Source organism: Lagenorhynchus albirostris, chromosome 17 (genome assembly GCF_949774975.1).
Source record: "Lagenorhynchus albirostris chromosome 17, mLagAlb1.1, whole genome shotgun sequence".
NCBI lineage: Eukaryota > Metazoa > Chordata > Mammalia > Artiodactyla > Delphinidae > Lagenorhynchus > Lagenorhynchus albirostris.
In genome coordinates, this window is record NC_083111.1 from 16,513,176 (window position 1) to 16,535,200 (window position 22,025).

Here is a 22,025-nt window from a genome sequence, read left to right on the forward strand (position 1 = left end):
AACTTGGTTTAGATGTTTTTTGCTGCTTCTGGAGAGAAACATGGTATTTTCAGCTCAGGAGGTTTTCTTATTAAGGATGTAGAAAACTTCACAAAGTATGTACAAGTTTGAAAAGATAGAGTTTGGTTTTGTGGTTGGTTAAGAGGCCGTGAGGATAGAAAGATCTAGGGAATGGGATAGGAAGAGAGGGAGAGGAACCGAAGAGAGATAAGTTGGGGGTGGAGAAATAGAGATGGGAAAATGAGAGAGAAAAAATACAGAGGAAGAGAGAGCAGGAAGAAGGGTGGGCGGACGGGTGGGCAGGTAGACAGAAAGGCTCAGCGCGTTTCTAAGGCACTGCTGAGCAGGGCTTGACCTGAATTACAGGCTTACAATTGTGACCACTTGTGTACTATGACTATTCTGAAAGGCTGATTAACTCTGAACACTAGTTACAGCTCTTCAGCTGCTCGAGAACTTACACCTTTGAGTCTCTACTCTTCACCAGGTCACAAGCAGAATATTCTGCCCAGGGAGAATAAAAAATTTTTAATCACAGTAACAATAATCAGAGCAGATCATCTTTAAGTCTTTAAGAAAATAAAATCAACAGGTTACGTTCACTCATGCTAAATTTCTCTACCCCTGCTTTGAAGAGAGGGCGTTGAATTTCAGGCTGTCTTTTATTGTGAGGTTTGTAATCAACACTGAATTTCTTATAATAGAAAGTTCTTGATTAGTGAAGAAGATACTTTGAAATTTAAGTCTTATGACCTCTCTTCACTTGAGACACATTCTACAAAAAGGGGAATTCACTGCAGGTCATGAGTGTGAAATTATTTGAAATAAATGGTGACCTACTGGTAACTATGACAGAGCATTTATGCTTTTAGTAATGGCTTTTACAAGAAGGGAAGTCACAGTAAGCCCTTGACCGTAAACATGAGATGTTTGTACTGCATTGGAGTTTGCTCTCAGTCTTTCTGGAAAGCCTCTTATATGATACCATAGTCAGCTCAAAGACCATCTCGCTTCTTCACATTAGTAAGTCATGATATTCTACAAAGAGTGAATTCATTGTATGTTTATGTGTAGCCAAATTACAAATGGATTAACTTCCTGCTTATTATTCATATGGGCCGTTCACATAATCTATATGGATGGCTGAGATAGCATTGCACCTGAAACCAAGTAATTTGCTGGAGAACAGACATTCAGATTCACCACTCGAATTGCCCATCTCTAATATTTTCAGTTGTTTTGCCCGATGCTAATAGTATTACTGTGCCTCTCTTGCATGCTGTATGTGGGGTGTGTGTATACGTGTGTGTGTGTGTGTGTGTGTGTGTGTGTGTGTGTGTGTGTTGTCCATTGCCATCTGAATACAAAATTTCAACGTGGGCATCAGTGGCATCAAAGTTACATGCTATTACCCACTATATGTAAGTACAGTGCTCGGTAGAGAAAAACTGGGACCAATGATTCCTGGCCTTATAGGCTTAAAATCCATTAGAGGGGACTGAACGTATGTATAAGGGAAAAAAAATTTAAATGCTAGCATTTATTGAGTAGACATCAGTATAGCTTTTAATCATAGCTGTTGTGCAGTTGATTGGAAGCTACACTTAAAGGAGGAATGTGAGTTTTCTTATTCTGTTCAGATATACCTCCCTGTACTGAGCCCTTCACATAAACTATCTCATTTAATTGTCATAACACTGCCTATAAAGTAGATACTATTATCCTCATTTTGTAGATTAAGAAGTTGGGGCTTAGAGAATTTGATACTTGCCCAAATTATTGTATTTCTCCTTTATTGTAAAAATAGTCATTTTTATCATCTGCAATGAGAGTGTGTATGTATATGCTTTAAATATCTCTGTAACTATGTAGTTGAAAAAACTCCCATTTCAAGTATATTTCTTAGCCATATTTGAAATACTTCTTACATAGTCCAGCTACATTTTTTTCATAAATTTGACTTATTTTCATTTGAGAGAATACTTGGCTTCCAGGTGGAGAAATAAATTTAACTTACAGGAGCGGAGAAACCAAAGACATGCCAAAATTGGTGTGTATCTTAAAAGAGAATTCTAATTATAAGGACCTCTTAAATCTAAAAGCTTTTCCCTTTGGCATAAGCCATTGACTGTGTGAAACATGGTGTTTTACATTGAAAGCGGTATTTGGGATGAATTGCTTGAAGCAGCATGGTTTTCTGCAAAAACATTATAGGGGAAGATCAAATAAGAAGATGCTTATCTTACTGCTGCAGATCAGAAGAATAGATCAATAAGAGGGAACATGAGAGCAGTCATGTTTTAAAGAATTAGTACACAGGAGAAAAGAGCTGTGGGTCAAAGAATATAAACACACACACACATTCTGACATATCTTATGTACACACAAACATATATACACATAACATGTAAACATAGATGCATTTTAGTCACGTGATCCAAATGACTCCATTTATGCATTTTTCTGGCCATATACATTATCCCCACGAGATCTCTTGTCAGCTGTCTCGTGGAAAACAATTAAAGAACTGACTATTTAACATTTATCGGACCCTCACAATATATAAGCACTGTGCTCAGTGATAAAGATATAACAGAGAAGATTGTCTTTGTCTTCAAGGGCTCCCAGCATCCTTGGCAAAGGTGTTATTGCAGTGGCATGATGAAATAGAAGAGACATTCACAGAAGTACATGATCATAGAGGAGATGTATTATGGAGGGCTTTTTAGAGGAAGTGATATCTGAGCTGAGTCTTGGAGAGCAAGCCACAGTTAGTCAAAGGGAGATGGGAAAGGTGGAGGCCCTTCCAGGACACAGCACGAACGAAGGCCAGGAGCTTGAAACAAAACAGTGTGTATGGTCTGGGGCTGCTGGAATATGGTGATGAGGGAGGAATGAGAGGTGAAGGTGGAGAGATAGGTCAGATCTAGTAGGGCATGGTAAGGTCAAATGTGTTTCTTAGATCATTCTAGTAGCTGTGTGGAGAACGGTTTTTGTGTAGATAAAACCAGAGCTCAGGATCCAGTTTCAGGTGCTATTGTAGAAACGTAGGCAAGAGATGCTGAGGGTTTGAATCAGCATCATGGTTCGGCGGTACCCAGGACTGGGTAATGGGGGTGGAGGGCTTCAGCAATGTTTAGGAGGTACAGTTGGTTAAGACCTGGTGCTTATTTGCATGTGGACAGATCAGGATTTCTCAGAGTTTTAGCTTGTGTGTGGAGGTGTGGTCAATTTAATTGAAGGTGTCTGTGTTTTATCTGGGAAGAGCTCATCAGCACAGGGATAGTTTAGGCTAGAGTTTGAGAAAGAGGTCTCTGGTGACAAATTTGGGAGCTGTCAAACTATAGGTGTATAAAATTGACTACACAGCTGCTTCTGCATAGTACATTGTGTTGTCTTTTCCTCCTTATACCTGAAAGCAAAGATGTACATCTCCATCGAGAGACGGTAATTAATATTATACCTCCAGGTTATGCACGAACAACAGAGCGAGCCCATAGCATAGGAAATGCTTTAGGAAAAATGCGAGTAACCAAAGGGTTTGTGGTTGCTTTCTTCCAGGTGCATCCGTGGAAATGCCTGCCGCGCAGGGATATTGCTTGAGTTGACCTTCCCGCGGCCCATTCTTTTGAGGACCCTTTGTTCAGTCCAAAATGGCAGAGAAGGCGGCCCCTGGCTTAAACAGGAAGACATCAAGGTCGACACTTTCTCTTCCACCGGAACCGGTGGACATCATTAGGAGCAAAACGTGCTCCCGTAGAGTGAAAATCAACGTGGGGGGCCTCAACCACGAGGTCCTGTGGAGAACGTTGGACCGGCTGCCCAGGACCCGCTTGGGGAAGCTCCGGGACTGTAACACGCACGAGAGCCTCCTGGAGGTGTGCGATGACTACAACCTGAACGAGAACGAGTATTTCTTCGATCGGCACCCTGGAGCCTTCACTTCCATTTTAAATTTCTACCGGACAGGGAAACTCCACATGATGGAAGAAATGTGCGCTCTCTCTTTCGGCCAAGAGCTTGATTACTGGGGGATCGATGAGATCTACTTAGAATCCTGTTGCCAAGCCAGGTATCATCAAAAGAAGGAGCAGATGAACGAAGAGCTGCGGCGGGAGGCGGAGACCATGCGCGAGCGGGAGGGCGAAGAGTTTGATAACACGTGCTGCCCTGAAAAGAGGAAGAAACTGTGGGACCTGCTGGAGAAGCCCAACTCCTCCGTGGCTGCAAAGGTACGAAAAGCAGAGCGTTGCTCGCTTTCCTGTGCGCCGTCCGAAAAGGTGGTACCTGTATTCTGGAGAGCGTGGTTTTCTTCGTTTAAGATGTTTGGGTAAGAGAACCCAGGATGGCTGTGCAGGGAGACATCCTTTCCAAGATCTTATGGAGTCAAGTCGAGTTATTCTTTCTGTTAAGGCGTACGATGGCATTACTTTTTCCTAACTGTTATTATTATGTAGGCATAGACTAAGGCAGCAGGGCAATGAAGAGTTCGGGTCACCCTGGCGCTGCCTGGGGTTGGTGACTTGGAGGTTGAGGAGAGAGCACAGCTCAGATCCATCAGGCGTGGAGTCTTGCAGAAAGGCCTGGGCTCCATCCCAAAGAGAAGCCAGGTGCTGTCGTTGAAGGTGGAGGAGGTGCCTCCTGGTCTGGGTCTCTGGAGGTGCTGGGGAGACTGGAGAGCGTGGCCCCGTGTAGCACAGTGAGCTTGGGGCTCCCATATGAGGAAGGAGCTGCCTTACGCAGCAGCGTAGGGATGAATCAATGTCAGCGTGCATCCGTTGACCTCCCCTCGTGAGGTCTACTCTGACAGTGATGTTTCCGTCTGTTGGTGTATAAATGTGTTCAAACGGAGGTATTCCCGTATCTCAGAGTTCACAGAGTGTTTGCTGAACACGAAGGTCAATTCATATTTTTCCATTGGGCCTGCATACATCTAAATCTCAGGGTAAAATTTTTGGCCACTAATTTCAGTATTTAATTCAACGGCGTGACTCTGTTAATCTACTTTGATTTAGAGCTTTGAGGGTTAGTGCAAAATGATTTTCATCTCATATATTTAGTTCTTCATTTCAGTATGAATTGTAAGAAAAAAGCCAAAAGAGTCGTCTGTAACTGTAGAAGCGCAGTATTGATACTTCATGCAGATTAGATGAAAATGGAATATGCAGTAGAGAAGAGAAAAGCGTGTGTTATCCTATAAATTCTTTGGATTACTGTTGTTTTCAATTGTCTTTTCTTATAAACAGTAAAGATTACAGAAGTATAATTGCTTCTCTGTGCTTTTTGACTGGAAATTAAAATTCTCCGTGATAGTCTACACCATATAAATATTGTAAATAACTGGCTGAATGTAGACGATCATAAAGCTGTCTTCTTGCCCCGATTGATAGTTCTAGTTTTGCATCTTTTGACTCCTAAAGTCATTTTACTTTCTTGCCAGGATGTGGAACTAAATGGAATAAAATGTTATTTCTGCTGTATGAAATGAGGAAATGCACATTTTGTGGCAAATGAGATATTTCAATTAGGTCTTTTTGTAGTTATGAATAATTTGTTTACTTTTGTTTCATCTGTAGGAAAGAGAGATGTGGGATTTGGTTGAGAAAGGTTACTGTTCTTTCCAATGTCAAGTGTTTAAGTTACACATTTGAGTTACTACTAAAAATATGGTGTGAATTTTGAAGCAGAATGAGATAAACCCTGGATTTAAGGGAGTGTTTTGGGTGTCAGATGAACTCTTAAGAGCTTTTAGGCAACTGAGGAATAAATCATTGTACCACGAGATGTTCCAGAGGGAGGTAACCAAATATGTAAAAATAACAGATAAATCCAAGAAAATTTGAAAGGTTCATGTGATTTATTTGCTGATAACATTACTAACACATACTTAAAATTAAGTATTGTTATAGAAAAAAATTTCAAACATACACATATTTTTTTCTGAAGAATTTCTGCTAAGGATGGGAAAAGGTCAGTAATCTCATTTCCCAGATGAGGGAGTTAATTTAATCTGTAAATTTTAGACACAGGGCCATGTCTTTTTTTTTTTTTTAACACCTCTATTGGAGTATAATTGCTTTACAGTGGTGTGTTAGTTTCTGCTGTTTAACAAAGCGAATCAGCTATACGTATACATACATCCCCATATCCCCTCTCTCTTGCGTCTGCCTCCCACCCTCCCTATCCCACCCTTCTAGGTGGTCAGAAAGCATCGAGCTGATCTCCCTGTGCTATGCGGCTGCTTCCCACTAGCTATCTGTTTTACACTTGGTAGCATATATATGTCAATGCCAGTCTCTCAGTTCGTCCCGGCTTACCCTTCCCCCTCCCCACGTCCTCAAGTCCATTCTCTACGTCTGCATCTTTATTCCTGTCCTGCCCCTAGTTCATCAGAACAATTTTTTTTTTTTTTAGATCCCATGTATATGCATTAGCATACGGTATTTGTTTTTCTCTTTCTGACTTACTTCACTCTGTATGACAGACTCTAGGTCCATCCACCTCGCTACAAATAGCTCAATTTTGTTTCTTTTTATGGCTGAGTAATATTCCATTGTATATATGTGCCACATCTTCTTTCTCCACTCATCTGTCAGTGGACACTTAGGTTGCTTCCATGTCCTGGCTACTGTAAATAGAGCTGCAATGCAGAGCCATGTCTTTATGTGTAAGAAGATGATGTTGATAATGGCCTATTGTCTGTAATACACCACTGTATACCCCTGTACATCAGACAGAGTATTTAAACTTGCTTCAAATTATGTTTGCAAATTATGTATGTACAGATAAGATATCTACCTACAAACGATACCCAGCAGCCAAGGACCTTGGTTTTGGAAACTTTTACGTAGTTATAAATAATAAATTTGGTTCCGTTGGTTCCGAATTATTAATCAAGCTACGGGAATCTCTGCTAACCTAGGCAGATTCTCTACTAAATTTCCATAAAGGATTTGTGTTTGTTTCTTTAAATGTCTACATTTCCGTCTCTGTTTGAATAGGGAAATCTTATGCAAATTCTTTACATTTGATTACATGGTAGTTAAGTGAAAGCATTGTTCATTTGCCTGAGGTTTGGAGCCTTTTAAAAATAGCTCTGTGTGATGCCTTATGTAAACCACTACCTTTCCTGTACTCAAGTCATGTAACTTGTTATTTTTCGAGAATAATTATTGGTGTGGGGAGTGCTAATGCTATGTGTGTGTGAAAATGTGTGAATAGTATTTTTACAACTTAGGAAAAGTTCATTTTGTCAAAGCTTCAGTTGGATGGTACTCTAGCCCTCACTATATTATGGGTACATCAGGATCCTGCTTGTGCTGTGAAACTCTTGTGTAGGAATGCTTGGAATCTATGTGTTTTTTCTCACTTGCTTGGGAGGTAAGATATCTTTGGAGGAAAGTATCAGTTTACCTTGCCTTTTCAGTTATCGCTTATTCAGTAATAATTGGTAATTCAGTTGAATGTATATAGATTGTTCTTTGTGTGCTATACGCATTAGACTAGACGCGTAGAAACATACTCCCTTCCCTCCAGAATTTAAAAAATGCTCTCTTAGCTTAAACAGGGATTTCATATATTTGAAAATACTTGATTTCTTTCTCTTTTGGTTTTTCTGTATTTTATAATTTATAATAGTTCTGTAATAAAATATAAATGTTGTGAGATTACTTGCCAAATCCCTAGCATAGCAGAAAACTTTGACCTTTTCTATCAAATATTCCACAGTATATTAAAATATCTATTCACTGACATGGACTAAATGCTCAGTAATCTATTAAGTAATAATTGTTCAGCCCATGCTAGGGGTATCCACTGTGATATATGAAGTTATCGCAAGGCCAGCTGATCTGTCATACCATCTTTGGGTATGACCCTGACAATAGCAATTCAGCTCTTATAGAACATGCTCCTTGGTGTCATTTCTATTAATTGAACTTTCTAGTATATTAATAACTGAAAAAAAAACCAAATAGAGTTTAAAAGTGTGATATATTTAAAATGTCTCTGTTTAACAAATTAACATTTTTATACATTCACAGATTACCATGCAATACAATTGTACTTTTCACAAAATGGTAACAGGGCTAAGAGACACTGGTAGTTTTCTGGGGTGTGGTGTGATCTAGTAATGGGACCCGAGTTTATGTTTGTGGGATGGACTTTGTTTTTCAGTCCTCTGTATCTTGTGACTGTGTATTTTCCCTCACCTGGAGATAATGTACAAAGTGTACATTAGAGGTTGTTTGTGAATGTGGGCCCAGCTAAATGGGCCTGGGGAACGGCTGGGATAAATCTCTAGTTTGCCATGACATGGAATTGCAGGCTCTGGGATGCCTGACGTAGGAGCATGCAAGGGGAGGAGAACATGCATGGGCTTAACTGGCTGCCAGTTTCCTGTGCAGTTATTTGGAATTAGACTTGATCCGGTACCTCTTCCAGCCCAGGACAATTTAGTCAGCCTCTGAATTGGAAACATTTTCCTCTTTTCTTTAGCCTTTTCCCAAAGGAATTGCAGTAGCTATTCCCCTTTAGATACTGCGTACAGCGACTCGGGTCTAAGAGGTGTTTGAAAGTGTTTATGTAAGGGAGACGTGTTCTACGGCAGGAGGGCTTATCAGCCTCTTGGATGAAAAATGACCAGGAAGAAGCACAGCCAACCTGAGAGCTGAATGGAACTAGACTCAGTACCCTACAGCGCCCTCACTAGGATATCTGAGGAAGGTCAAGAGCAAAGTCAGCGGGTCTTCAGGCAAACCCAGTTAGGAATGGCTGAGCCCAGGAGGCAAACCTCAGTCCGGAAAGTAAGTGGACGTGGTGTGCAGGACAGTGCTGGCCAACAGGCCAACCCCAGGGGTCTGGTCAGGAAACCAGACTGTAAGCAGCCCTTATTTGAAAAGGACAGTATAAGGCGAAATCTGCAGAAGGACCTTCCTGATCATCTGAGCCAGTACAGCTACAGGTACAGAGCACCACCCAGCAGCCCTGTTGGGCAGGGTCCAGGGTCGATGGGGACCACTACTGATTATCTGCTTCCCTCTCCGATTTCCCCATTTATCCACAGCTGTCACTCATTTAAGGGGTACATTTTTTTCCCGTTCTCTTCTTCTCCTCTCTTTCCCCACCCCCCTTTTCTCTCTCCATCTCTCATCTCTCAGGAAAATGGAAAGGATGATTGATTAGAGAATTATTAACTTTTTTCAGTAATGACCCACTAAGGAGAAAAATTAAGCTAAATTTAAATTCTCCCTAAAGAAAGAAACTGCATATGAAGGAATACGAGTTTTGTCAGGTAGGGTGGATCTTGAAGGGCTACAAACTATTGAAATACCTAAGATTTTTTTCACCCCCTCCCCACAAGAACCAATTTTCTCCTCTTGGCAATGACACTGAAAACGCATAGAATGGAGGGAAGAGGGTGACCGTGTTTCCTGCATCGGCTCATGGGCTCCAAGGCATCCACATGGCCACCATCACTGGCAAGGTGCAGCACAGCCCTTAGAGCAGGCATGAGAAGGGTCCCAAGACCTCAGTCCTCCTTGGATCAAGAAGGAAGCTGGTGAGGGTGGACATCTGTCCCTGGAGCTCCAGGTCTCTGAGGAGCCAGAGACCGAAGTCATGAGTTTCCTAGGGGATGGTGCCTATTCATTGGCCTTCGATGGTAGCCTTGAGAACCGTACTCTCTCTTCTGACGGAATTAGAGTGTGGGCCTTTCAAGTCATGGAAATAGTAGAAAGAAAATAAATCCAAATAAGACAAAACTCCTGTGTACTCTTCAAGAGGAAAAGAATGCTTAACATTCTGATTCTGTTTCTAGTATGTGGATAAGTTATTCTCATGCTTTGAATGAAAAAAAGGAAGGTATGAGAACAGAGCCATAAATGATTTACTTTCAGTCCAAGAACAGAATTTTCACATGTTGTGTGTAAATATATACACACACACATAGTATATATATATATATATATAGACATATATACACACATGTATGTAGTACATATATGTCTATATATATATAGTCAAGTGGAACAACTCCGTCCATACAAAACCCTCAGTTTAGCTTTCTGATGACTTTCTTAGTGATTAACGATAACAGTAGCCATCAAAACCATGAACGGGCCCCCCGCAAAGTAAACAATGCAATGTGAGTGCACTCAGAAATCTCCCTACGTTGGGGCCCCTATGGGGACTGAGCTGTACTCCATTCCTTACCTTGGATTACCAGTGGCCTAATTAGTGTGCCACTCCTGCCGCTTTTGTGTTGAATGCTTACTGTTTTCCCTTCTTGGCCTTTCCTTTCTGTATCCCCACTGCACAGATTAGGTTTTTGTGCTTTTCCGATAACAGGGAACAAGGGTTCAGAGGCGCTCACAGGAGGTAACTTAACAGAACTTGGCCAGTCTGTGGAGGATTCACTTGGAGATATATTTTTCCTTTTTCAAATAGGAAACCTGCAGATGAACAGGTTGAAAGCCTTGAAGAAATTAGGTATAAGAAAATAAAGCAGATAAGATAGAAAATAACATTGGGTTTTGATGAAAATGTCTCAACTATTCCATTGTTTGGTTCCAGTGGTCCTATTTCTAGATCCGTGCTTCTTTGCTTTCCCCAAAGAACTGCCTTGAAAATGTACCACTCTCTGCCCTTTGGGCCTCATTTGATCAGGAAGAGAAGGGCGAGAAAAGAGGAAGAAATTGATAAAACATTTACGTCCCATGTCCTTATACAGAGTGCCAGAAGTCGTGGTTTTGCTGGAAATACCCCAGTTAAAGTTATTAGACTTTTGTCCTTGTCTAATTATTTATAACGTCTCCTTTCACTCTTAAAAAGTGCCCCAGTTTGGACAATAAACTATATGATCACCTTACATGTGAATATTTTGAAAAAAGAAATTACCCACGAATCATGTACTTTTCATTTCCTCTTTGCTTGTTGGTTACATCTGAAGAGGGCCAGTCTTAATCTTCAAGCAATTTTTTCATCTCTTCTGAAAGATCATTGGTTTCTATTAATAGTAAAAAAAGACATTCAGATTTCTTTCAAGCTTGATTTTTAAACCTCAGTAAGTAATTATCATTTTCAAAGAAAAAAAAAAAACTAGGGACTTCTTTCTACATTATCTAATGTTATCACAAAACAGAGTACATTGGCAGTATTTAAATATTCTGGTTTTGAAAATCCATGTACCCCGCTTTGGTTATTAACAGATTTGTTTTCTTTCAAGTGAGAGACTTTATAAAGTGACGGATGTACTATTTTAGGTAAGCATAAGTATTATGAATGTTTAACACTCTCTGCTTTGGAAGGCTCTAGAAGGGTTTGAATAATGTTTTAGATTAAGTGTTCATGTCTGAGCTTTATCTCCCATTTTAAAAAAAAGAAGCAAAACAAATACTTTCCAAATGTGAAGAGTTTATAAGAAAGTTCCCATGGTGCCTTATGCCTTGACCTCAGAGAGCTTGCCCGTACTTTAACTTTTAAGCATTTATGCTGTCTAGTGGAACTTGGCCCTGGAAGTTTCATCTAATAAGTGTATGAAAGTAGTCTGTAACTGCTTTGATTACTCAAGGAGATGGGTAGTCTCTGCCTCATCCGTATGGATTTATATTGTTACTATTTAACTTTTCCCCCAGCAGGTTAGGGTATTCAGGGTAGCTAGCAATTAGTGCTGTGATATGGTACAGATAGAGCAGTTCGTTGCATTGGAACTGAACATGGGAAGATGCTACTTTGAATGTCGTTGATCTTTCCCCTTTTACTAGCATTGTTATATTTGACAAAAATATTTGTCGTATAGAATGAAAAGAAATAATCGCTTTCGAAAGAACTTGTTAATATAAGGTTGTTTATTATGGAATGTCAAATTAGCCAATTTTTATTGAATATTAAGTATTGCATGTAAAATATTGAACATTTATTGAATATTAAATATTGCATAAATCGGATCATCGAAAAGAAAAAACATCCATTTATTTTTAACTCCTCTACACTCCCATCTTGTTCCACAAAAGAGGAAGCTCACTAGAAATACATATGCTAAGAATTCAAATAAAATAACAAAAAAAGAATTAAAAGCAAAAAATAGAACTAGAAGAAATATGTTTTAAATTGTCCTAGTAACACTAGGGAATGCTTCATCTTCTGCAAAATGTTTTGCATAATTTTAATTAAAAAATGACAGTCTTAAAATTTAATGATAGAGTTGAAATTCATAAACAAAATTTGTGTTCATGATTAGAAAAATTTGCCTGTCTGTCCTTAGAGAACCTTGTTTAGTGACTCAAGGTAAGACCCATTCTTAACACTGAGACTCTGTATACTCGTGTGAATTGACCATTCTGACTGATAAGAAAGATATTTTCAAAATAATAAAGTTGATTCTAGATCAATTACTGGAATAAAAATTCCCTTTTGATCAAAATATGATTACATAGGGAAAAATAAACCCAACTGCTAATGTACAATTCATTAACCACAATTAACCATAGATTACAATAGATTTTTTTGATTTGGGCATTGATTTAGCGTTGGTGGTTTTATTCTTTTTGAAACTAACCCTAGAGTACCATGACATTCGATAATCTTTAATGTGCCGAGGCATAAGTCTGAATTCTGTATAATGTAAGGTTGGTCTGAGGCAACTAGTGACTTTGATAGTGAGCTTAGCTGGCCACTTGGCACTGTTAATCTCTCCCAGTCTTTTTTTCCCTCTGATTGTCATATATACTAACTCTTATTAAGTTCCCATATTTTGTAGAGAAGATCATATGGTATTGCAGAGATTCATACAGGACACCTCCTTCATTTAAAATATCCTATTTAAATATTCTAAGAATGATATGAGCCTTTAAGGCAGCAGTCAGCCTGGAAATTATTCTTGCCCACCGATAGCCTGGGTGGTCATTAAAACCCTTCCTGCCTCTGCAGTGGAGCTGAGAAGGATAAAGGAGTTCCCAGGTCATGGTCGCCAGCATGTTCCACGGAGTATGTGGCCATTGGAGACAAACTGTACTTCCTGTATCTGTAACACTGTAGTTGATGATAACTTTATAGTTTACGATCAGAACTTTGAAGCACTTCAGGAGATGGAGACTTCTCTGCAGTTGCTCTATCAGCTTTGATACACAGAAATAACCAATCTAGAATAAAGCAGCTAGACATAGATCAGCTGGGAACAGAGAACTATAGTGACAGGCAGTGGAAAAGTGGGAGAGGAAGATGTTTGCTCTCATCCCTCTAAAACTTTTCCAGGAGGCACTGAAAGCTAACATCAGAACTCTATCAGACTCTGCACCTGTGTATTATTTATTTGCAGCTGTGTATGCATCTATGTTTAAGTTAACTCCTTAGCTAGTGCAGAAAATTAATGGATTTTTTTCCCTCTTAAATAATCCCCTTTAATGTCTTTATAAAACTTCTTTTTAATTTATTTATAATTTATTTTTGACTGCGTTGGGTCTTTGTTGTTGTGCGCAGGCTTTCTCTAGTTGCGGCAAGTGGGGGCTACTCTTCGTTGCGGTGCGCGGGCTTCTCATTGCGGTGGCTTTTCTTGTTGCGGAGCATGGGCTCTAAGCGTGTGGGCTCAGGAATTGTGGCTCGCGGGTTTAGTTGTTCCGCAGCATGTGGGATCTTCCCGGACCAGGGATTGAACCTGCGTCCCCTGCATTGGCAGGCGGATTCTAAACCACTGCGCCACCAGGGAAGTCCCTATAAAACTTTAAATGAAACAACTCTGGATATTACTACGGACTGGTACCTGAAGTAGATAGATCCAGCTGATGTTTGTGGTCAAGTTTCTGTGTCTAGGGTGGGCAAACCAGGTAGTAGCAGCCTTTACCTAGTGGTACCTGAACTAGGTCTGTTCTTGAGAGAGAGAGAGAGAGAGAGAGAGTGTGTGTGTGTGTGTGTGTGTGTGTGTGTGTGTGAGAGAGAGAGAGAGAGAGAGAGAGAGAGAGAAAGTTACTCATATACACTGCCACCTCTCCATTAGAGCATACTATATAATAAAAAACCACCTGCACAAAAATGCAATGAACTTCAACCTGTATTTGGTCACTTAGGGTAGGTGTAACTGGTCATCCAAATAAGACAGCTCATTCAGAATATAAAGTTTTATGATAACCTGATTGGGCATGAAGTCCATGGAAAGTGTCCTAATGGTCCGAGAATAGCAGGAGGAAGTATTTCCATCACTGCCCCAGGTTTTTGTTTCAGGCTGCTAGAGGTCATTGCCACCCTGGATTTCATGCTTTTACTTATGTCTTGTTGAGTCACTCTCAACACAACAAGTGTTGAATGCTACTTTAAATAGCTTCTCAAGCCTGCGCCACAGCAGTGCCAAGGACAGCCAAGTAATCCCAGCGCGGTGCTGAATGGGGTTGCTTGATTGGAGCATCCTTCACTGCAGGCCAACCTCAGGATATTTGCATATGAATGGAAGATCTTCCGACCTTCTGATCATTGTTTTATTTTGAATTAATGTAAAACCTAGAGTGTGGTTTTGGATATTGATGTGCAGTTTTCTTGTCTGTTGTCATCTAAATTAAATCCACAGCCAAATGTGTTCCTCAAATTAGTTTTTTTTTTTTAAACATTCATATTTTAGTTTATATCTTCAAGTTACCACTGAGACTCTGGCAACATTTTGTAAAGGACTATCTAACTTACACATTGGTATCCAAACAGACTTTGGTTGAATTGGAAAATAAATCAATGCCACTATCTATGAAGTGTAGCAACAGATTTGTGCTATGATAAAGTAAATGTATTTCATTAATCCAATGGAAAATTTCACTTTGGGAAACTAGCAGAGACCTGCATAATATCTTTAACGTAAGCATCCTGTTCTACTTCAGTGCAGTTTTTAGTTTAAAGGCAGAAAAATATTGATAGACAGTCTTGTTTTTCAAAAGGTGATAATTTGCTCTGCTGTAGATGGAATGAACTACCTAGGCAATGAAAGAAAATATGAAACAGTAAGCTAGAATCTAGGATAACGTGAATTTGCTCTTACGTATTTGCTATGTAAAAAAGCTAGCACATTTTATTATATTTCTTAAATGAATTCTGCAGGTGTGAAAATTATTGTATAAGTAAAGTAATTGCATTATGCGTAATATTAAAATTCAAAGCAAAGATGTTTTAAGCACTGGTATTTATTTTTCAAACTCTTGCTCATGAGCCATTATAAATATTTTCAATTGCATGGCGTGTTTACAAAGTGCTAATCACCTACACTTCTTTTTTCAAAGTTTTGTGTGTAGATTATGAATGAGATAGCTTAAAGGGGAGCAAACTGTTTTGATAGGCATATTTTTTGTTTGTTTGTTTTGCGGTACGCGGGCCTCTCACTGTTGTGGCCTCTCCCATTGCGGAGCAACAGGCTCCAGACGCGCAGGCTCAGCGGCCATGGCTCACGGGCGCAGCCGCTCCGCGGCACGTGGGATCCTCCCGGATCGGGGCACGAACCCGTGTCCCCTGCATCGGCAGGCGGACTCTCAACCACTGCGCCACCAGGGAAGCCTGATAGGCATATTTTAACATTATATCGGGTACGTTTACGTGCTCAAAAAAAATGAAATGGTATATTACTTTGGGTTCTGCAAAAATTGCTTTGGGTTCTGTGTTCGCTGTCTTTGTTAAGTTATCCGACAAATGCCAAAGTGTTGATGAACTTTTCTACCCTGTTGCCCTTCGAGGCATACATTTGAAACTGAGTCCGAAGATCAGATGACAGTCTCTGCCATTTATCAGACACTCTGACCTGGCTGTGGTGCGGTGGCCACGGTGTAATTTTAGTTCAGAGAAACATTCTCCGAGGTGCCATGTTGCCACCAGTGGGTACTTTGAAAATATCCAAATGCCTTTCTTACTGCAGCTCAGCCCACATGAAGAAATGCCTTTATTACTTCCTTCCAGCTCTTATTTCCTCTCGGTCTCAGGAGGCTCACCTTCCTCCCTTCCTCTTTGCGACCTACCTGCTTCTCAGCCCCTTTACCTGGGTCAGCACTTGCACACGAATACAGAAGAAACCCTGTCCCCCTGCCCACTCCACGTACAGCCCTGCAGGTTCCCTCCAGAGTCCTGCTCATCAAGGCCTGTTTGGGTGACACCTTATTGAGCAACTCTTGGTTTCCATTTAATTTCCTTGTCTCCGTCTGGATTTCACGTTTGTCTTTAGTCTGGCTCTACATCTTCTCATGAGGTGATGTCTACGAGATTTCAGTGAAATTGGATGTAGTGAAGAGTCCAGATGAGAGAAGGTAGAGCAACCTAAACAATCCAGACTTCATTTTGTCTTTAATTTATAAACAGGCATTTGTGTTCCTTTATCCTAAAGCATCAGAGCCTGAGAGTAGGTAGACTTTTTTCTTCTCGACTCTTTAAAAGCAGTGTCTAAATAGTACTTTTTCTTTGTTTGAGAGAATCTGATTCTTCACCCACCCTATGCCCTCTCTTAATCCATGAGCTCTGCCTGTGCAAATGAAGCTGTTTTTTCTTTCCACTCCCTCATAATAGTTGTCACTATCTGCAGAGCTTTCTGTTTTGAGTAGAAATTTAACTCTGGGGAAAGAGAGTGTGGTTAATTGATACCTGCTACAGTCACAGATGCTTTTCACAAGGCTATATTAGCTTCTGTTTTCAAAGTCCTCTGTGAGGTCTAGCTATAACTTCCTAATATCATCAGTGTTCCTGCCACCCTTTTACTCTTGTCTCTTATCCTGAGCCATTTTTTTTCTAACAATATTGCTACCTTCACAACCTGGAAAAAATGAACCTCATTCCCTGAAGTCCAGAGTCATGACATGGAGACCACATTTTCTTGTCCCTTCAGTAATTAGGATGACCTTCCTGAAAGGGCAGGAGGGAAAGAGTTTATATTGGGTGTCTGTTGTGTGTCATACACTGAACTTGGGGATTTTTCACGTTGACCGCTTACAGCAGAGGTCGGCAAACGTTTTCTGTAAAGGGCCAGATAGTAAATCTTTTCAGCTTGGGAGGCCATACAGTCTCTGTCACAACTACTCAACTCTTTCTAGTGTGAAAGCAGCCAGACAACACGTAAAGAAATGGGTGTATCTGGGTTCCAGTAAAACTTGACGGTGGGCTGGGTTTGGCCCATGGGCCGTGGCTTGCCTACCGCTACTTTATATCAACGCCGTGAAAAGACATCATAACCCCATTATACAGTTAAGAGGGCTGAAACCCAGAAATATCAAATTTGTGTCTCTTGTCCCTCACTAAGTGGCACACTGGGATCTGTATCCATTCCGTAGGAAACCTGGCTTTCCCATAGCTCTTCTTCCTGTCCAGTTGGATTTATCATTCCTTTCTCATCATTGCCCAGTGTTCTTGTCACTGCCCAAGAGTCATTGAAGTCTTTGGTTTATGACCAAACATCATCTTCCTACTGTACCCCTTGGGTGTCATGCAGGACAACTACCCATCATTCAGTTCCAGCTTAAATTTTCCCCATCTTGAGCTCACTTAGCACAGGGAGGAAACTACCTTTGGAATCTTGAATCCTGATTACAACCATGGAGGCTTCCTTTTCCCACTAAATGTATACTTGGTCCCTACTGCAAGCTCTTTCAGCTTTACTTATCCCATTCTTTTTCTTTTCAAAAAAATTTTTATTTTATTATTTTATTTTACTTTTATTTTTTCCTATTCCATCGGGACCACTGGATCCACTGCCCTGGTCCAGGCCTTGAACACCTCTTACTTGGATTGTGGCTGTGTCACTAACTGGACTTTCTCACTTCATTTTCCTCCCCGTTCTCACCTATTCTTCATGTAGCCAACAGAATTACCTTTAAAAAACATGCCTCTGATTGGGTCAGTTCTGAACTCTAAACCTCAGTGATTTCTCATTGCCTGCACTCCTTAGCGTTGCATTTAAGACTCTTCCTATCCAACCTTCCCATCCAGCCACATGCCTTACCATACCTTGTGCTCCTGGCAACCATTCCTGAAGACAGGGCTCTAGTCTAAGACAGGTATTTACTGCACTCAACAAGCAGTCCATCCATCCAGGGGTGATACCTTTTTTCTCATTTGCACAGGGTGCCTTGCAAACTGGCTACAGCTACACCTGCACACACTTGGCATGCTCCTGTGGCCACCACTGCTTTCCTCATCTGGAATGCCCTTTGCCCCTTCTCTGTTCTTCTTTGTGTCTCAGCTCAGATGACCCTCTGCTGTGATGTCCATCTGATTCTCCCCTGTGTTTTCCCCTAGCTCTTTCTTTATACTTGAAATCTAGAGATTCTATCTCTGCCTGTCACCTCCTCAGCTAGGTTGTCACACTTGAGGGATCAGACCACAAACCTTCATCTTCAGTTCCTGACACCTAGCACTGTTCCTGGCCACTCCGTACCTGCCAGCAAATGGCACTGAAGGGCAGACATGACGGCAAGACCAGATGTTTCATAGTATTTCTATTTCTTTATGAAGATTAAACAACGTAGGTAGAGGTTGAGGATCTCATCCCAGGGATTAGACCTGGATAACGCTGTTTGTTTTAGGCAGTTCAAGGAAGCTGGCTCTATTACCCATTTTAAATGACTTTATGTTTTTGAAATAGGCTGACAGCCATAGATGTGGTTTTTCCATTTTTACTTTGTATAAATTCTCCATCTAGAGTAGCATGTAGGCTGCTCTGTACGCCACCGAGTTTATGCAAAGGGAGGCATCAGGTGCTGCTGCAAGGCACGCTTTCAGAGGCTTTGCTTTGCTAGGGTTGCTCATTTGATCTGAACTGCAGGTTCTGGAAACTCTTAGCCTGTGTGTGAACCAGGGGAGGAGGGCTGGATCTGGCCGCCAAGGGACGGGCAGTCCTTCCGTGCCCTCTAGAAGGTGGATGGATCCTTTCATTGCATTCAATCAGCCTCCCTTTGGAGGACCTTGGGCCCAAGTTGTGTTATCCCATTACTCAGGAAAGTCACGAATGTGGATAATTCCAAGATTTGAGTTAAGACAGATCTCCAATAGGATGTCTTTTTGTAGGACTATGAAGAGAGTCTGAAAAAATAAATTCTTAATGGCATAACGTAAAAAAGGGAGATCAGGCATCTTTGTTTTTACTACAACAGCTAAAAGAATCATAATGGTGTCAACTTAGGGGAGAACTTACTTTTATTTGTAATCCAAAAAGATATTTCCTGGAAACTTCTAGTTTGAGGGTTTTTAAAAATAGAAATGAGGCATTCTTTTTTGTCTCAAAATTGCGTGCTATCAGCATGCCACTTGGTCATCAGGCATGTTCAGATATTATTCTGATATTTCACCGTACTGATGGGATTTTCTAATTTGATTTTTTAGAAAGAGGCTTTTTAAATTCCCTAGTCTCTTAGGAAGTAGTTTTGACATGTTTTAATTTAGTAATTCATAAAACGATTGGTTGAAGAGCTACCTTGTACATAAGAAACTTTTAAGCCTTATATATGTCTTCTAAGAATTTTAATGAGATAGCTGCTAAAAGTAAATTTGTTTTCATTTGTTAACTCCTTTGACTTTATCACATCTCAGTTTTTAAGAGCTTTTAGTAGCATTGTATTATAATTTAATTCTGCAGTTCCACTGCAAAAAGAAACAGTCAAGTTCAAGTATTTTTCCAGTTCTACTGTTATTTGTGCACTGACCAGGGGAAAAGGCATTTTTGAAGAGATCGTGAGATTATATGGGAGACAAACTTGATAGATATAAAATGATCAGAGAATGTTTTTTATCACCAGGCATTTGGCATTTCAGAGGAAGGATCGAATTTTGTCAGTTTTTAACAGGTAGGGAAAGCTTTGTAAATGAGAGAGAATTAAGTAGGAAGGATAGAAAAATATTTGGAGAAGAGGGAGAAAGCATGAACAAAGGCAAAAAAGAAAGGGATTAAGGTGCCTGATGCAGGCATGGGACATCAGGAAAGCTGTCAGAAGTAGGAATTGGGGTCGGAAGGGTCAGGCAGGGCCGTGTACTGCTCTGGCTTGAGTGCCCACCTGAGAGTCTGCACCCCGACAGAAGGTCATAGGTGGGTGATGTTTGGGCCTGTACCTGTCAGTGGCTGGTGGGAAGCTGCAGGGTAGGTGGGGTGACCCAGTGATGAGAAGCACAGGCTCAGGAGTAACATGAACTTGGGATGGAGGGCTGACTCTGCCACTTAGCTGACTTGCTGACCTCGCTGAGCCTCAGATTCTCAGCAGAACAGTGACAAGGATACCAATCTGTACCTAATACAGTTATTGTGAAGATTAAATGGGCTAGTTAGCTGAATCCCTGGTCCACAAGCCCACCTAGAACAGATTACATGTGAGTGTTATCATGATTATTACCATTATTACTCAAAAGAATTCATTTTGAACTATCACCAAGAAGAATTTTTTTGCCCCATAAATTTTGGGTATTCTTCTGTTGCACTTCAAGTAATTTTATTAGACTGTGAAGACAGCATCCATGTATAGGGAATAAACTATTTTCATCTCATTTTTATCATCTAACCCTTGAAAAGCAGCAAATTAAATGAATGTTTATTGATTTATCCAAATTTCGTGATCGTGATACATGAGATAAATGGAACCTGGAATGCAAATTAAAATTTAAATCTTAAAAAGCCTATTTTGGGGAAATGGGTCCTATTGATGGAAATGATGAAAATCAAAGAATGAACTGACCATTCCCAAGTTTGATTACAGCACAGCCTCTGTGTTCATCTCTCTTCCCCCGATGGTTGCCTTCGTGTTGATCACCAACATTAATATAACTGCCCGGAAGTTGAGCAGCTGTAAATAGCTCTGTTCTTGTTCCGAGACAGTGCCTGTGCTTTGGGAGAGGGAAATGATCCGACTACCACTTTGTGCTTTCTGGTTGGGCTCACTGACTCCTATCTCTTATCTACGTATCTGTTAGTAGGGTATGAAATTGAACACAGATCATTGACCTCCTAAAGGCCTGTCATTATGATGCATTACCAGGAATATATTTGATGGAAAATAATTATTTGGCTCAGGAAGAATTGGACTCAAAGTAAATGTTGTCTCAGCCATCAGATTTTCCACGCTGAACCTCAGAAACTCCCAAGTTTGTCAGAAACGTTGTAACTTGGGAGAGGTTAGACGAACACCGTCACTCATGGGAAATAAACGGTTTTTAATCACTAGTTTTTCACGAAGGGCGACATTTTCTGCGCATGCGATTGAGACAAGTATTTGGAACGGCATTTGCTCCTTGATGTGTACATTGAAAATAAAATAATAAAAATTCTTTCAAAATCAAAACATCAGATTTTACAATTGAGATTAGCAGTTAAAAAATCGTCTTCTGGATTAAGAACATTTACTACGAGGCCTCATTTTCCCTAAATTATTCAGTGTATCTTACGGAGATATATAACACAACGGGATAATAAATGACTGAATGGATTGTAGGTAGATAGATCGATTGATCAGTCAACTAGATGGAAAGTTAGACTAAATAGAAAGATAGAATAGATAAATAGAAGGAGACTAGATAGATGCTTGATGGATAGAGAAAAAAGAAAAAGGAAATATGGGTAGAAAAATAAAGAGGAAACTGGGGTGACTAGCCTATGAAATATTTATGACACAGGTGCCTATTATAATTGGTGGGGGAGGGCAACAGGCTTTGAGCATTCTTAATGCTAAAGCAAACAGGAAAACACATAAAAAGAACAAAATTATGTAAAATCTGGACTTTACAGGCAGGAAAGGGAGGAGGTGTGTATGGTCAGCTCTTCTGATGACCATTATTTTATTGCACAAATATTTACGAAGCAACCACCAGGCTCTGTTCTAGGTGTTGGGAGCAAACCTCAAACAGAATGGATACAACCTACTGCCACCACTATGATATTTACATTCTAGAGGGAGGGGACAGATCATAAACAAAATAAAGGAATAACTGTACAACATTAAAAAGTGGTCAGTGATATGGGGGGAAATAAAACAAGAAACAAGGTTAAGGAGTGACTGGGGTCTGTCTGGTGGTTTCATTTCAAATTGGCTTTCCAAGGAAGG

At 40.4% G+C, this 22,025-nt stretch overlaps 1 protein-coding gene across 1 annotated transcript in view; it reads left to right on the forward strand.

The window, feature by feature from the left end:
• KCNB2 (potassium voltage-gated channel subfamily B member 2) overlaps nt 1-22,025 on the forward strand; it is a 396,370-nt gene that overhangs the window by 23,139 nt on the left and 351,206 nt on the right. Inside the window, exon 3 of the mRNA XM_060127780.1 lies at nt 3,562-4,232. Coding sequence (XP_059983763.1) covers nt 3,654-4,232 — 579 coding nt within the window. The 5' untranslated portion in view covers nt 3,562-3,653. The remainder of the gene's footprint in view (nt 1-3,561; nt 4,233-22,025) is intronic.